General features: G+C 39.9%; 1 protein-coding gene across 5 annotated transcripts in view; it reads left to right on the forward strand.

The window, feature by feature from the left end:
- Nucleotides 1-16,944, forward strand: part of ADAMTSL3 (ADAMTS like 3) — a 260,167-nt gene that overhangs the window by 133,056 nt on the left and 110,167 nt on the right. For all 5 annotated transcript variants that reach the window (XM_034783742.1, XM_034783741.1, XM_034783744.1 and 2 more), the window contains exon 6: nt 2,132-2,368. In XM_034783742.1, the coding sequence (XP_034639633.1) occupies nt 2,132-2,368 (237 nt within the window). The remainder of the gene's footprint in view (nt 1-2,131; nt 2,369-16,944) is intronic.

Here is a 16,944-nt window from a genome sequence, read left to right on the forward strand (position 1 = left end):
TGCTTAGAGTTGAGTGGCACTGCTCTATAGTCTGACATGCAACTTCTAACTTGACTCAGAACTAACTTCTGTAAGTTATTCTTATCCTCTAGCTGCAACTTCATTTACTGTGACAGAAGAGAACCATGCAGTGCCCATAAAAACTTTTGGGTCTCTTGACTCCTCTCTGCTCTTTAGGTTCTCTTCCGTGGAAGATCAGAGAGTCAAATTCTGTTCTCAATTATAACAGTGAAAGTCCTGTGAATTTCTCTGAAGTGGGAGTGCTGCACATGAGAGAAGAATTTGGTGCAGCATATGTATGATGTTATTTGAGGTAGCCTCTGCATATTCCCATTTGTAGGAATGTGCAGAGGCAACACTCTCAAAGAGTTACAGTAATTGTTAAGTAACTTCTCTTTTTCACTCACAGTGTATTTTCTAAACAAATCTGACTCATAACTGGCAAATGGAATTGCCCTATGTTAAATACAATAATAATGCAACGTATTAACATCATTTTGAGCTACTTTCACTGTTAAGGGTTAGCACTGGATGAAGTTTCAAAGCACTGGCAGGGGTTTTACTGCATGGGTCCCATTGACTTATAGAAGATGTTTGGATAAAACTCTGCACACCAGTCTGAAACATTAAGGATTATTGTTTTAATAAAATATTTTACATATTGTACAAATAAGCCAGTAACATAATTTGATTACTACTTCGTACCAAAACTAAAATAAACAAGGTAGAGTATTGAAAAGGGGTGTAGGCTAATGCAATGGCTTCTCTGCAGTTCGTCCAGCTGTGTGCATGTGGTTGAGGTGGCAGCAAGAGGATGCCTTTAAAAGGGACTCATAATCAGAGTGGAACTCTTACCCTTCTCATATAAATCTCTCTTCCAACTACTGCAAGTTGTAGCCAGTGCTGTGAAATGTAGTTGTAAATGCATTAGTATTTTCCAGGGAGGATTTAAATCCATCAATCTGAATGGCATTGATGCATTGTTCAGGTGCAGCACTGCTAGCTGACACTTAGTAACAAGTTCCTTGAATTTAGTTTACATGTCACAGTCTTTCATTTTTATGTCCAATGAAAATAAAACTTTGTTTGTTGGAATCACTCTCACATATGGTATATATGTGTGGTTGGAATTCTTGGAAGAATATGCATTCAGTCTAGCATATAGACTTTTTGACACTGGCCATACTTTTAAATGGAGTCTTTAGTGAGAGATTGTTTGACACACTAATTCTTTTGTCAGATCCTTCCCAAAGTTCTTTCATATTAATCTATGTATGCCTTCGCTGCTGCTGCTATAATTTTATATTATGTTTGGGTTAAATGCTTACATGTACTAAACCTTTAAAAATTGTTTATTTAAATGTTTGTAAATAAGAAATTCCATATATTTAATAATTCAGCAGTATGTACTTGGGGAACAAAGAAATTATTTGAGTTCTCTAAATAAAACTTAAATTACATGATCAAGTATGACAAACTTGAAGTATGTTTTATTTTTAAAACAGTTTTCCCATGAAAAGAAGCATGTCTTTGTGTAAGATTATAGGACCAGGAATCCGAAGTTCTGGTCTCTACCCCTGACTCTGCCACTTGCTCCCTGTGTGACAGCAGGCAGCCACTTCACTTCTCTGTGTTTCTGTTTCTCTATCAGTAAAATGGGGCTAGCAAGCCGTACCTTGTATGAAACTTCTTGAATGATTGTAAAACACTTTGAGATCCTGAGATGAAAGGAGCTATGAAAGTATAAAGTATTAAATGTATTGGAGACCTCATTTTAGTGATTCAAAAATATGTATCCTTTTAAAGCCAATTTTTACTACAGAACCCAACTTGAAAAACAATTTATTTACTGTACGAACCATTGTAAAAAAGCTAGGGATATGAACTTGTGCTCGTGGGGTCTCTATTATGGTCACATGCTTTACACTGTAACCTTCACAGCTAATAGTGGATTAAGCAAAATACAGTGTTTTAATCCTTAAAGTAGGACCTATAATATGGGCTGTCTGTTAGGTTGGGCCAATCCTTCTCCAAGCCAACTTGGGTATTTTCTATATAATTCATCAGACACAATGATCCCAAATGAGAGGTGGTTTCTTTTTTTAAATGATTTCCTATGATTTGTTTTTAGGACTGCCCTTCAGATGTTGGTGACTTCAGAGCACAACAGTGTTCAGCCTACAATGATGTCAAGTACCAAGGACATTTTTATGAGTGGCTTCCTGTGTATAATGATCCCAGTGCACCATGTGCCTTAAAGTGTCAAGCTTTGGGGAAACAATTGATTGTGGAGCTTGCCCCAAAAGTACTAGATGGTACTCGCTGTAATATTGAATCCCTGGATATGTGTATCAGTGGAATATGTCAGGTATGTCAGTATTGTCTATCTAAAGTGTTCTTTGAGAGACATTTTTCTTTTATTATAGAATATTAAGGCATGATGGAAAGTACATTTGTTTGGGTTTTCCATATAAAATTGTTTTGTTCTGTTCTTGTTTATCGTTATACCCAAGAACATGGCTGCTAACATTTCTGTAGGCACTATCAGTTGTTCTTAAATACAACCCATTGTAGAAAGCTTTGTCTTCTACTTTTATTCATAAGCACCTAGCTGTCATGGCCAGAGATATTGTATAGGTTAATAATATTAAATAGCATCCGTATTCAGAGCTTCGTTCTCAGACATCTAGCCAACTATAATCTGTGCAATCTATCAAAACTAGCTAGTTTGCTGCTCTCTAGTATGCCCATCACTCTGGCATCTGAGTAAATTGGATAAAATAACACTTGTTCTGAAGGAGTGTATTCTTCACTCTAGCCTTGTATTTGGATTAAGGCCTCACTCCTGTCCCCACTGAAGCAATAACAGGTTTGCTAGTAACTTCTGTGGCTGCAGGATTGGGGTAGTGTGTGTGTTGCTCCTATTATTTATTTCTAGGGAGGCATTCCTAGCCTGTGCACCAAGTCGTCTTATTGTGGGAAGGCTTTCACAAAGAGATGCTTCTGTATAGTAAGATCCAGGCCACTTCTCATTTATGGACAGAAATTCTATCCGAGAAGAGCTGGCACTAAGAGAGCTTTACCCACAGCACCAAGAACCATATGCAAGGCTCTGTCAGACGCAAAATTCCTGCTTAACATGGCTGCTGTGGTGTGCCTTGAAGAGACAGCCAATGCCTGGCTGTCAGGGCCCAGCGCAGGGAGTGTTCTGTAGATTAGGAGCAAGACTAACATTGGAGTGAATCTAGTATTGGTTTGGGAATGAGTGTAGCACCCACTGTATCAGAGTGAATTTTTGCTGTTGGTCTGTATTAGCTGGCAGGTGGTCCACTGCTTGTAGAGCCAAATGAAACTTTCTTGTGGCTTTTACTTTCATACCCAGGTTTAGCCCATTGCAGTACTGGAGCCTGGTGGTGATGAATGCTTGGATCTCCATGGCTAGGCCTGGAACCCAAAGATGTACACAGCATTTCTGGCTACTGTTATTATGTGGGTGCTCTGGAATAGCAAGACATCCAGCAGACCCCCAGTACTGTGTGCTACCTTGACAATCCAGGGACAAATATGCATGATCAAAGGGGAGGTCTGTACAGTCCTTTAAAAAACTTCCCTCTTACCTTAATCTCGTCTCCTCTCAGGTTTTGTTTTAGCCAGCTGATACTCATTCAGGTGTGCAACGTTCCTAGCTCCATTCATGTTCCACCCACTGCTCCCTCTAGCCTGCCCAGTATACACGCCTTCTCCTTACTTGGAAACTACCCAGGCTGAGAGGTTTCTGGAAGTGTGTGGGGGATGGTGCTACACAGGCAAGTGAGCTTCACTTGTGCATGGAAGGGGTGAAATAAACATACAAAGGGTGCCCTGCATGCATGGATATGAGGCATTATTTGGGCCACTGTGGGCAAAACTTCTTAGTGGCTCAACCAGAATTACTTCTTGAACCTACTCCCCTATGATACTTAGGACAATGTTGAGAATAACGTCTCTTATTGTGTACTGTAGAACTAGCTGTTCCAAGAAGCAATCATGCCAGGTGTTGAGAATCATTGTAGAAGGGATAGTCAGTATGTGCTGTGCCTAGGCTAATAGATTTTTAGGATAATTTTACTAGGCATATATATATATACTTATTATTGGAATTATATCATCCATGCAAGCAAGTACAGAAGAAGAAAAGAATGGTCATATTTGAGGCTGCCAGCCTTACCAGTTTCCCATTAGCAAAGGAATATTGTGCCTGTGGTTTAATGTACAGTACACATTTATATAGCCTGGATATGGTATTGCAATTAAACTCCTTCTCTCTGCAAGTGGCTATTGCTCTATTAAATGTCTAAAACGTGTGTGACTCAGAAATGCATGACATGGCCTGATGAGTGAAGTAGTTCTGTTATAGGGGAAAATTTGACACATTTGGCAAAAGACTGGTGCATGGATTACAGCAACCCTAGTATGTGATCTGGACCTTACTGTTGGTTTTATGTGACTTTTATGTATTCCGTACTCCCAATACCAGTCACACCAACACCTAATGCATCTACTGCCTTTGAAATAGAAAAACAATTTTATACAGTGATCCCATTAAAGAGTCAGCATTTGCCAACAGAACCACACAGTGGTCTCTGATACTGCCCCATTTCCCCTTATCTTTAAAATAGAAGATGACCATAGGAATTGTGGGAGCAGTTGGCAAATACTGACTTTTTTTTTTTTTAGTGGTATCTCCAGTATTTAGAACAACTTTCAGCTGGGAGGATGACAAAGTGCTTCACAGAGTATCACTGATATGCCCAGAGTATCATTTAAACACAGACACTGCTATTGGGGTGCAGAGTGGCAGGCAGGTGGGCTATAACACATTGCAAGCAGCACAGCAGGATTTGGGGGCTCTTACAAAGAATGCTATGGGACTTCCATTGTCTACTATAAAGTCCTACCCTCCCGCCAAGTATGCTGCATAGAGTTTGTATATCTGAGAAGTTTGAACCCAGTCTGCCAGTATTTGAACTTGTGGAGAACAATTTAAATGTATATTTATAAGGGCTTCCCTCAGTGTCTCTTTCGAGTATCATGAGGCGCTCCTATGCTCTGTATGGCTGATACCAAGTACTTTGAGCTATATGTATTCAGTTATTAGAGTAGCCCAAATAGTAGTAACAACAATGAGGAGTCCTTGTGGTACCTTAGAGACTAACACATTTATTTGGGCATAAGCTTTCGTGGGCTAGAACCCACTTCATCAGATGCATGGAGTGGAAAATACAGTAGCAGGTATACATGTGCTGTGTATTTATACCTGCTACTGTATTTTCCACTCAATGCATCTGATGAAGTGGGTTCTAGTCCACGAAAGCTAATGCCCAAATACATTTGCTAGTCTCTAAGATGCCACAAGGACTCCTCGTTGTTTTTTTGATACAGACTAACATGGCTACCACTCTGAAACCTGTCACCAAATAGTAGTGTTAGCTTAATTCCTGAGACAGGCAGGGGGAGCCCTGTTACATAGTTAAAGATAATGGAATGACCCAAGAACTCTTCTTCATCATGCCTCTTTTCATTGTTGTTTCTACTAACTTACAGGCGAAGATTCTACAGCATCTGTTGGGGGAAAAATAGGTGCTTAGAACATTAGTGTGCCCTGTGCTATGACTTGTGTGTTTGGGTCCAGTGCTTCATAATTTCATCCAACCTCAATAAACTGTGAGACACTTTTTTTCTCTGATCCGTATTTGTGCACAAACATAAGATTCCTTCTTTAGCCTGCTCTTGCTGCTGAAATCCTTCTGTGATGGCACAATCCAGTATGGGCCTTTGCTCCATAGAGAGAATAAAAATTAAAAAAATCAATTTAGTTGGGAATTGGTCCTGCTTTGAGCAGGGGGTTGGACTAGATGACCTCCTGAGGTCCCTTCCAACCCTGATCTTCTATGATTCTATTATTAAAATGTATTATACTTGTGTGAGGTATTGAATTAATAGTTTAAAGCAGTGGTTCTCAACCATGGGGGCCCGCAAGCAGATTTCAGGGGGTCTGCCAAGCAGGGCCAGCATTAGCCGAAGCCCCACAACATGGAGCTGAAGCCTGGGGCCCCAAACCCCGCCATCCAGGGCTGAAGCCAAAGCCTAAGAAACTTAGCTTTGTGGGTTCCCCTGTGGCATGGGACCCTGAGCAATTGCCCTGCTTGCTACCCACTAATATGTGCTCTGGCTTTTACATGCAGAAAAACAGTTGTTGTGACACAGGTGGGCCTTGGAGTTTTTATAGCATGGGGGGGGGGGGCTCAGAAAGAAAAAGGTTGAGAACCCCTGGTTTAAAGGATTTATTAACTTGTAGTTCTTGTTTCATTAGTACTTGAACTCTCTTATTAAAGAAGTGTGACTAATTGATATCATGACTTCTTAAATCTTGCATCATATTGAATGACAGTACATTACATTTATTATGTAATAATACCAATTGCTGTAAAAGTTGGGAGTGGAATATTTTTTTGGTATGAGGCAAAAGGGAGGTCACTCTAGTAAAAAGTAATATTTGGAGACTTCCTCAGAAGCTGACACAAATGTTTCTCAATACCTCTACTTAAGCAGGAAAAATAAACAAATTGATATATAATCTTTCCTGCAAAATGTGGTTGCGTAGTCAACAGCTGTTAAGGAGAGAGACAGCACAAGTTGTGATTCTCCACAGTTGTTGCTATAAGATCAATCTGTTGAGTCCTGACATATACTTGGCATAGACTGCAAATACCTTGGCAAGTGTTTTTACAGTTAACTCATCTAAATAAACATGTCACACTGCTGATGTGGAGATCTTTGCTTTTGTGCCTGGGAGCAACAAAAAACTAATATGAGGAGATTGGCCTGCCTGATTCTCTTCTCCAACTATTCCTGTTTTTGCTCATTTAGTGTCTTAAAATGTTGGCAAGTTTTATAAGATCTCAGCCTTGTTAACATAAGCATGATTTCACTTCCATCTGTTTTCATATTCTTAGTAGGGTTGATCTGGTTCACTAATTCTCTCATTCAACCCAGATCCTAGTATACTCTCCTTAGTATAGTACTTATTTACTGTAGCATTAAATCAGTGTTGTCCAGCTTGATTTCTCATTCACTATATGTACTTCACTTAACAGATGGATTCAAACTAAATAAAGCCCCTTATCAAACAAAAATGTGAACCACAAAACTGCTCTCTGGATAAGAGAGGTTTGGTACTTCTGGGAGAGTAAAATCTGAGGAGAATGCAGCAAGGAAAAGCTTCTTGAGAAAACCATTAAGTTATTTTGGGGGCTGCTGGAGGCTCACCTCAGCCAAACCATTCAATCTTGTTTGCCACTGCCTTTGGTAGCTCCTGCTACCAAAGAAAATATCTGGAGCTCTTATGTTAAACAGGAATGAGTCAAAGGTCTGCTGTCAAGAAGATTTTCACACTTAACTTCTGATATTTAGCTGGTCCCTGTACATGAGCACAGCAGCACAACTCCTACCTTACTTCTCCCTATAATGTGTTCCTGCTGTGTCTATCTGGGTGCAGGAGATCTGTGGGCAGGGAGGTTTTAAAATAATCTGCATGTCAGAAACATGTGGGCATCATTTAAACAGTGACAAACCCTGTATCAGAGCCAACCCTCCAGTTTGGTGTTTGTGTGTGTGTGTGTGTGTTTTTGTTTTGTTTTGTTTTGTTTTTTTAACTCATGTAGCCGTATTTTGTCTGCCAAACACAGAATTGACTCCTTATTCATTTCACCACCTGGAACTGATAATCTTCCTAACCTGAAACAATGCTTTTGGAAGCATGTATGTGCATCTGCTGAAAGACTGGAGTCCTAATGAATAACCCGGGCAGTTTTGTCACAGACCGGTCAAAACTGATATAAACTCTCAGCTGAACTTTCCATCAAGTGTCAGCCAGTCTGTGGTCTAAAAGAAAGATCGTTACTGTGCTATATTTTGTAGCATATGGTATAAATTTAGCTGTCATGTGGAGTGCCATCAACTTCTGCCATGATTAGTTCTGCACTGGTATGTCATATACTTTGTGATGTTCCAAGTAGGTACCTTTCACACTTGCCACATAATAATAATAATAATTAATAATAAAACACACTCTGACCCAGGTGTAAATATTTCTTGGTTTGATCTCTTAAATATGGTAGTCATAAGCTGTTAAAAGTCTGTCCTGCCTGTTTTCTATGTTTAATTCTTAAAATCAGATTGAATTAGTCATCTGATCTGAACCTGACTTCCTTCATTCTGAATGTTATTTCTTCAGAGTGCTAGTCTGAGGCATTTTGTGTACTTTCCCTTTGGGTTTGTTTGTTTAATGTGTAACTATTTTCACTAAGGGATTGTTCAATTTCAGATGTAACTTTCAAGAAATATTTTGGAAAGGGGCTTGTTTCCTATTTTGCTTTCTTATGATGTCTAAAGAAGCACAGAAAATATTTTTGATTTAATTTGTTTTTAATAGTTTTTTTTTTAACCTTAAAATATCAAGTATCTCCAGTCTGTTCTTTACTGGGTTTGCTGGAACACTTGATTGGAATCTGAGTTTGTATATATTATTATTCTCACACTGTAATTGAAGGGGAAATAGTGTTGAGGTTTCCCCCAAAATGTCCTTTTTCCAAAATATTAATTGTTTTTAGTTCTTAATTGCTAACAAAAATAAATAAAGTTGCTCTTGGCTTTTGTGATGCTACTGGTTCTCCAGTCCTCCTAGACACTTGTAGGCTATAGAGAAGCTGAATTCTCATTAAGAAAAACAGCAGGAAATAAAACCTTTCAGGTCTTTATGCTGCAGAAAGAAGCAAAAAAGGGCACAAGTTCTCTTTCCCATCCTCTTAGCAGTTCAACTTAAAGCAAGTTACTGATGGGAAGAATTGATTTCATGGTGCTTTGTGCTAAGATAGCTTTTATGCCAAAATCATATTCTCTTCGTGAGCTCCATTAGCAAATGTGGGTCAGGAGCTAACCACATGTTTTGGTATAAAGAATCCCAAAGAGAATCAGTTAAATGGATTGGTCCATAACAGACCTCAGTTAAAATATGTTTCAGATATAAGTTTATGTAAATCTGGTTGGAAAATGTTGCCACTAATATGCGTGGAAATATCCATGTATTCCTTATCTTTGTTATTATTTATTTTAATCACAAATAGAAGTGTTAACTGTGATCAGGGCCCCTGTTGTTCTAAGTACTATACATCCACGTAGTAAGACAAAGTCTCTGCCCTGAAGAATTTACAATCTAAATAGACAAGAAAGGCAAAAGCTGGCTGAAGATTTATTAACTTCATTTTAATGACTGGGATCTGAGGCACTTGCGTATTGCCACAGGAAGTCTATGGCAGAGTTAAGAATTCAACCCAAATCTGTTGAATCCCACCCCAATGCTGTAATGACAAAACCATCCTTCCTCTCATTTCTTTCTTTTCATAGTGTGTAAAGGTTTGCGGCATGTTCAATTAAGAATGTTCTCTGTGGTGCTGCTTGGCATTGTCTCAGAATATAACCACTTCTCATGGTGGGTCTGTCTCACTGGAGCTGGAGGTGTAATTCCCGCTTGGATACATGTACACATGACAGCTTTGATCAAGCTAGCATAGTGTCGCTGCAGCAGGGCAAGTGGAGGATGGATTGGCCATCCAAATAAGAAACTAGGGTCTTGGATGGAATTGTAGTTGGTGCAGCTAATCTTTCCCACCACCCATCCTGCAGGGGCTGCACTGCTATTTTTAGTGCGCTGAAGCAGTCAAAGTTAGTGTATGTAGGCTTACCGGAACTGGAAGCTAGATCTCCAGCTCCGGAGTAGACATAACTGGGTCTGTGAGGAAATAGCATCTTTTGATTAAAGTATATTATCTTTTGAATGGAACTCGGATCTCTAAATTCAGGCAGTTTCTTTGTATTCTCAGCCTGAATTTTTATACACACAACAATAAAATAATACATTACCGTGTGTGTGTGTGTAAATACTTTATTAACATCCAAAAGTGCCTGCAATGTGAACTCCCTGGGGTGTGTATAGTTAATGATTCACATAAGGCACCGTTCACCAAGCATCAGAAGGAGCTTACGGTGAAGGCACTTTAAAGTGTTAATAAGGCATTTATAAAGGTCTTTCAGAAGCCTTTATTTATATTTTGTGCCTAGTAACTTTCTACTTTTGCTCGAAATTGTAACTTTTTGCCAGATACCTTGTTTTTCAAACTACTGTTGCTAAGGGGAGGGATAGCTCAGTGGTTTGAGCATTGGCCTGCTAAACCCAGGGTTGTGAGTTCAATCCTTGAGGGGCCCACTTAGGGATCTGGGGCAAAAATCAGTACTTGGTCCTGCTAGTGAAGGCAGGGGGCTGGACTCGATGACCTTTCAAGGTCCCTTCCAGTTCTAGGAGATGGGATATCTCCATTAATAATGCTGGAGTATTGCCTGCAGGGGCTTTTACTTCCTACCGCTTTAGCCCTTCTTTCTATAAAGCTGTCAAATATGTAGGGGATTCCCTCTGATCTCTAATTTGTCTTATCCACACTCTTTTCTTAGCTAAGCGACTGCTAGTACTCAGATTGCTGTGTTTTATTTTGTTGTGGGGGTGGGGGTTGTTAGCTTTGCACAGATGTGGTTGTAGGTCCCAATTCAGCGAGGTACTTAAGCATGTGGGTAATGACATTTCCTTCAGTGGCACAACTCAGATGCTTAAAGTTAAGGTATGTGCTTAAGTATATTGCTGAATTGGGATCTTAATCACCTTCAAATCTCTCTAAGCCAAATTTGCCTTAATATAAAGTAAAAGTGTATGCACCCAATCAGAAAAGCAGGTGACAGAGTAATTTGATTCTGTATATTTAATTCATTCATTTTATTTATTTGACAGCATTCTGATAGATTAACCACATCAGGCCAAAACCCACTCTCACTGAGTTCAATGAGATCCTATTGGACTATCCTGTATATTTTTGAACTGGAAACAGTGGTGTGTGGGAAGGGGTACTTGCTCCAATAGTGGGTGGTCCTGTAATCTCAGAGCTGCCCCAGTGCTTTAATATGTTCTTTCATAAAAATTAAATAGTTTTGAAACACTCTGTTTTATTTGATGGAAGTGGATTTACTGTTCTGGAACACATTCTTTAGCTTCTTGCTTTCATATATAAAATGTTGCAAAATATGTGGGAAGTCTTTTGAGGACCCCCTTAGTATGCAGTGAATATTTGGTATTGTATTTCTTTTTCTTCTGTTTTCTTCATTGATTAACATTCCTTTCCCTGGTATTGAGGACAGAGGGATTTGGGCATCTGATTATGTCTCTTGATGGTAAACCATTAATTTGGTTTATGTTATGCTCCTATTCCCCAAGCCTCAAACCTATTTTTTTCTTTCCCTCCCTTCTTTACCTCTCAACCCCCAACTTCCTTGCCCCATACATACATGTCAGGCCACATTCACTCCGGGGAAATTTTCTTAACATTTCCCACTGTCACTAATATCAGTCTAGTTCCACAGGTGGGAGCCCTAGAATAGACAGCCCATTGGTAGCTGCAGCCTTGTTAATGCTGTGTCATGTATTCATGCCCAAAGCAGTATGGCATGACTGAAGGGTACTGATTTCTGAAAACCGTGTATTAACCTTGTGTCTCTAACTGAGTTACATCTCCAGTAATGTGACGTGGCAGTGAAAAAAGCCAATGCAGTCTTGGGATGCATTAGGCAAGGTATATCTAGTAGGGATAAGGAGGTGCTGCTTCTGTTGTACAAGGCACTGGTGAGACCACATTTAGAGTACTGTGTGCAGTTCTGGTCTCCCATGTTTAAAAAGGATGAACTCAAACTGGAATGGGTACAGAGAAGGGCCACTAGGATGATCAGAGGAATGGAAAACCTGTCGTATGAAAGGAGCCTCGAGGAGCTCGGTTTGTTTAGCCTAACCAAAAGAAGGCTGAGGGGGGATATGATTGTTCTCTTTAAATATATCAGAGGGATAAATACCAGGGAGGGAGAGGAATTATTTCAGCTCAGTACTAATGTGGACACGAGAACGAACAGATATAAACTGGCCGTGGGGAAGTTTAGGCTTGAAATTAGACAAAGGTTTCTAGCCGTCAGAGGGGTGAAATATTGGAACAGCCTTCCGAGGGAAACGGTGGGGGCGAAGGACCTGTCTGGCTTTAAGATTAAGCTAGATAAGTTTATGGAGGGAATGGTTTAACGGGATAACGTGAGTTTATCAACAGCGTGCCATCGCTTGTCAATAGTATCAATGGCCAATGAGGGTCTGGCTGGAGAATCTTGCCTACATGCTCGGGGTTCTACTGATCGCCATATTTGGGGTTAGGAAGGAATTTTCCTCCAGGGTAGATTGGCAGAGGCCCTGGAGGTTTTTCGCCTTCCTCCGCAGCATGGGGCAGGGGTCGCTAGCTGGAGGATTCTCTGCGACTTGAAGTCTTTAAATCACAGAATTTGGGGACTTCAACAGCAGAGTCAAGGGAAAGGGGTTGGGTCAGCTTTTGTGGCCTGCATCATGCGGGGGGTCAGACTAGATGATCATAATGGTCCCTTCTGACCTTAAAGTCTATGAGTCTATGAGTCCAGTGAAGCCAAAACCAAAATTTTAAAATGTCTCTGGCAGCTAATGAGCCATCCAAGCTAGGGATAACACTGGTGGAGGTGATCTGCTAGTAGTGATGGCAGTAAATGATTAGATATTTTCCTTAATGTATGCAGGTCCTGTTATCTGTCCATCTTTTGCATGGGACTGAGTTGCTGATCTTCAGTGTGGAGAAGGAGCTTTGTGAGCCTTTTCTTCATGCTCTACTTGACTTTTCTTTCAACCGTTTTAGAAATAAGCTATCTGCTGATTCCACCATAATTCAGAAGGTTGAGCATGGGTTACATTGTGAGTGAAGAGAGACGCTTTACATGATAGACTCTGCAATTTACAACAGGGCAAAGATACATGGGAAATGTTAGAGTAAGATGCAGTATAAATTCCCCATGATGGATTTTATAATCATGCTTGTGTGGTCATAAAAAGGAATTCCCATGACCATATTTAAAATTCACTATCTGTTATATAGATGCCAAAATCCTTAACGTCTGCCTGTCATGTGGTTTTGTTGTCAGACAAATAAGGCGGGAGAAAGTACAGTAGGTAACTGTCATTCATGGAATAAGAGCTGTGCAGTGTGTGAACATATGTGAGCATAAATTCCAATATAGCTTTACTTTTCAATTTTGTGGTTTACAAAAAATAAAAATAAAAATTACGTCCTTTTTCTCTGAAAGTCCTGAGGATTTTAATCAGGCATAAGCAGGCAAACTCCAATCGATTTAAAAGGAAATTTGCCTGAGTAAGCACTTAGGGATTTGCCACACTCTTTCTTTTAACGTTTGTAGTTAAAAAAGAAAACAAAATGTTATGTCCCTTTTCAGCCTATTCAATGCTTGAAGGACAGATTTCTGCCAGAGACTGCTGAGGAAATGTTTATCTCACACAGTGCTTGTTGCCTTTTGCAATATGTGGCTATTTTTCTGAGCTCGGTTTTAATTCCTACTATTGTAAAGCTGAAGATAGAAAATTAAATGTCATATCTTGGTTTCCCCCATTCAAAGCCCAGTTAAAAATACTTTGGGTGGGGAAACTGTTGTGAGGCAACCTGGAGATAGCTGAAGGATTAAAGCAGCAGCTACTGCTCTTTGTGATCACCACCTCCTGTGGGGTTTTGTGGCTTGATGGATCATTAGTGTGGGCAAATCCATTGACTGCCTCCCTTTCACATTCTGTCCACCCAGAATATAGGAACATGGAACTTGCCATCCTGGATCAGACAAGTGGTCCAGCTAATCAGGGCCGCCCAGAGGATTCAGGGGGCCTGGGGGCAAAGCAATTTTGGGGCACCCCTTCCATAAAAAAAGTTGCAATATTCTAGAATACTATATTCTCGTGGGGGCCCCTCAAGGGCCAGCCTGGGGCAAATTGCCCCACTTGCCCCCCACCCCGGGCAGCCCTGCAGCTAATACAGCATTCTTTCACCAAGAGTGGCTAGTGGTAGGTATAGTATTTCAGAGGAAGGTTAAAAAAAAAAGCAAACAAACCCTACAATAGACAGTTATGGGATACCTGCCATCAGAGAAAATTTATTCCTACCCCCTGATAGCTAGAGGTTGGTTTATGCCCTGAATCAAAATGTCTTCTGCCATGTTCCTATGTACAATACTTCTAAAGAGCTCATTTGAAGGAGAATCATATATTACCCCAGGGGTGTGCAGACTTCCAATCACGCCCTCACTTACTGTTCATGGAATTTGTCACGCCCTCCCCACCCCCCTTACTTGTTAACGGACGTAATCCCTTACTTCTGCGCTCCTGCTGGCAGCGGCACTGCCTTCAGAGCTGGGTGGCCGGAGAGTGGCGGCTGCTGGCCTGGGCGTTCATGTTGTTTGCGGAGCAGGAGGACTATTTTTTTTAATCCTGCCCCACAATACCCACTCCGTTTTTATCCCACTCCCGCTATTATGGCCGCGAATCCTGTGGGACCCACAAGATCCCAGGTTCTTCACACACCCCCAGGAGAATGTCTTGCACACACACCCTGGGTGGGGAAGGATGTGCCCCCAGTTTGCGCACCACTGGACTACCCCCTACCCAGCCTGTCTGTGGACTGTCTTCTTGCTCAGCAGAAATGTGGTGTTTCTTTTGTATTTCAACCCTTATGTGCCAGTGGAGAGGAAGCCAAGACTTTTCCCTAACTTAATTTTTTGTTTTTGTTTTGCTTTGGGAGATTTTCACTGCATTTTCACTTACATTTTCATGTTTCTATTTCTCATTTCCTTGCCAGCATTTTGCATGGGTGCAAACATTTATGCAGCTTTCAAAATTAGCTTTGCAATGGAAACTCAAAGGTGCTAATGTACAGGGAGCAGATTGAAATTTGATTTCAGAATGCATTGTTTGGCTTGCCATACATCACTAGTGAGTAGGCTGATAATTGTGTCATTGTAAGATAAGACTGAATTGGTTTTCTATTTCTGTTCTATTTAAAAAATCATCATGCTAAGAAAGAGCAATTCCCACAGACATTCACTGCCTCTGGCCCACTGGAATATAGACTATTGAAAAGCACAATGAATTAGAGTGTCAATTTTTTAATGAAACAGGACATGAATAATTGACAGGCAGATCCATTAAATTAGAGCACTATAGAACATCAAAGAAAGTTCAAGGCAGTAATTATTATTTATTGTATATAACGTCTTCAGTCCTGAAGTGTTCTGAAAAGTCAAGTTGTCCCTGTGCCAAGGAGCTTAGTCTAAGACAACACAGTCATAAAACAAACTCAGAATGGAATTAGTGCATTTTAACTCCAATGGTTCATGGAATGTATGTATCCATGACTCTCGAGTGCCCAAGAAGCATTAATATTCCACACCAAAAAAAGAGCATAATTCATATTTTCAAGAAAACTGGTTGTGTCTGTGGGTGGGTGAGTGGGAAGCTGGAGGGGAAAAGTAAGATTAAGCAGCCCTAAGAAATGCAGCTCTGACAACCTTTCAAATGCCCAAAGATTTGAAGCTTGTGACCTGATCCTGCATTGAGCTCTGCATGAGCAAACCCAAGTGCTTGCATGGAGTCCTGTTGACTAAAAGGGGGTTTGGCATGGGGATGAGGTCCACCAGCATGATTCTCCTTGCAGGATTGGGGCCTTAATTAATAATGCTATTGCTTTCCAGTCCTGTCCATTTTCTCATTATAATTAAATCTAAGCATCTGTTTAAAAAATGAAAATTCTTGAATTTGACAGATTGTACGTTAACCTTCACAAATCTGAATTAAATATCCTATGTTGGTGTTTTTCATTTAAATCTACTTCCTCAGTTGAAACGAAACTAGGAGGAATAAGAACCATAGGAACAGCTCTTGAAATATCTGAGTGATTTCTGGATTCACAGCTGTGAAATATTTATGAAGTTACATAATCAGCTCTAATATACCAATTTCATCTTTCTCCTACATTTGTATTATTGTATTTTATACCCTGGCCTAATGCTGCTCCTGTGCTTCCTGAACTCAGTTGAAATATTTCCAGTATTTCCACAGAAAATGTTGTATGTTTGAGTTGTATCTTATCTAATAACAATAGAACATAACAATATTCAGCTTATATTAAATTTTGGAAAAGCAGTTGAAGATTTGGGCTCTATTCACTGTTAGCATAAGCGTGTGCTACTCTGCCGATTTATACCAACAGACAATCGGGTCCTCTGCATATTTTTTGAGTACCTTTCTATTTAAGAGAGCACAGTAACAAAATGATTTATTCAGATCCAGCCCTAAAATATTTTCTGGTTGAAACATTTTTTGAAAATCATTGCAGTCTATCCAAATTCGCAGGTGCCCAATCAATGCAGTTATTGTAAAAACTTTATTAGATACACTATACACTCATTTCTCAAAGCCCTCTTTATTTTAAATTTCCAGTTATGTTACATTACATTATATTGGCCACTGATTCTCTCTGAAAACATACCAGTTCAGTTTATCTGTTTGGGGGAATTTACTTACAACCCAGTCATTATAGTATTTTTATCACTTTTTATAATTATGTCATGTTGGTTCTTTTATAACTTAATATGGTCCCTATTCTTAAATTACACAGCTTATATTGTCACTTGTTTCATTTATGCAATCTATGTTAAAATCACCTAATATAATTATTTCTGAATATGCCCCGAAAGCCTGCAGATGTTCTCCCAGTCTGCCTATAACATTTATAGTTGATCCCTTTGCTCTGTAAATAGCCAACAATATGGGGTAGATTAACCCTAACAAATGCCTTAATCATTAAAATCTTCAGACCTTTCTGGCTGGCTGACATGGAGTGTCAAGCTGAGGAAGGTAATTCATTATTGCATATTGCTGGATTCCAACCTGAATTTCTCTCCTGAAAC

Source organism: Trachemys scripta, chromosome 10, assembly GCF_013100865.1.
Source record: "Trachemys scripta elegans isolate TJP31775 chromosome 10, CAS_Tse_1.0, whole genome shotgun sequence".
NCBI classification, from domain to species: domain Eukaryota; kingdom Metazoa; phylum Chordata; order Testudines; family Emydidae; genus Trachemys; species Trachemys scripta.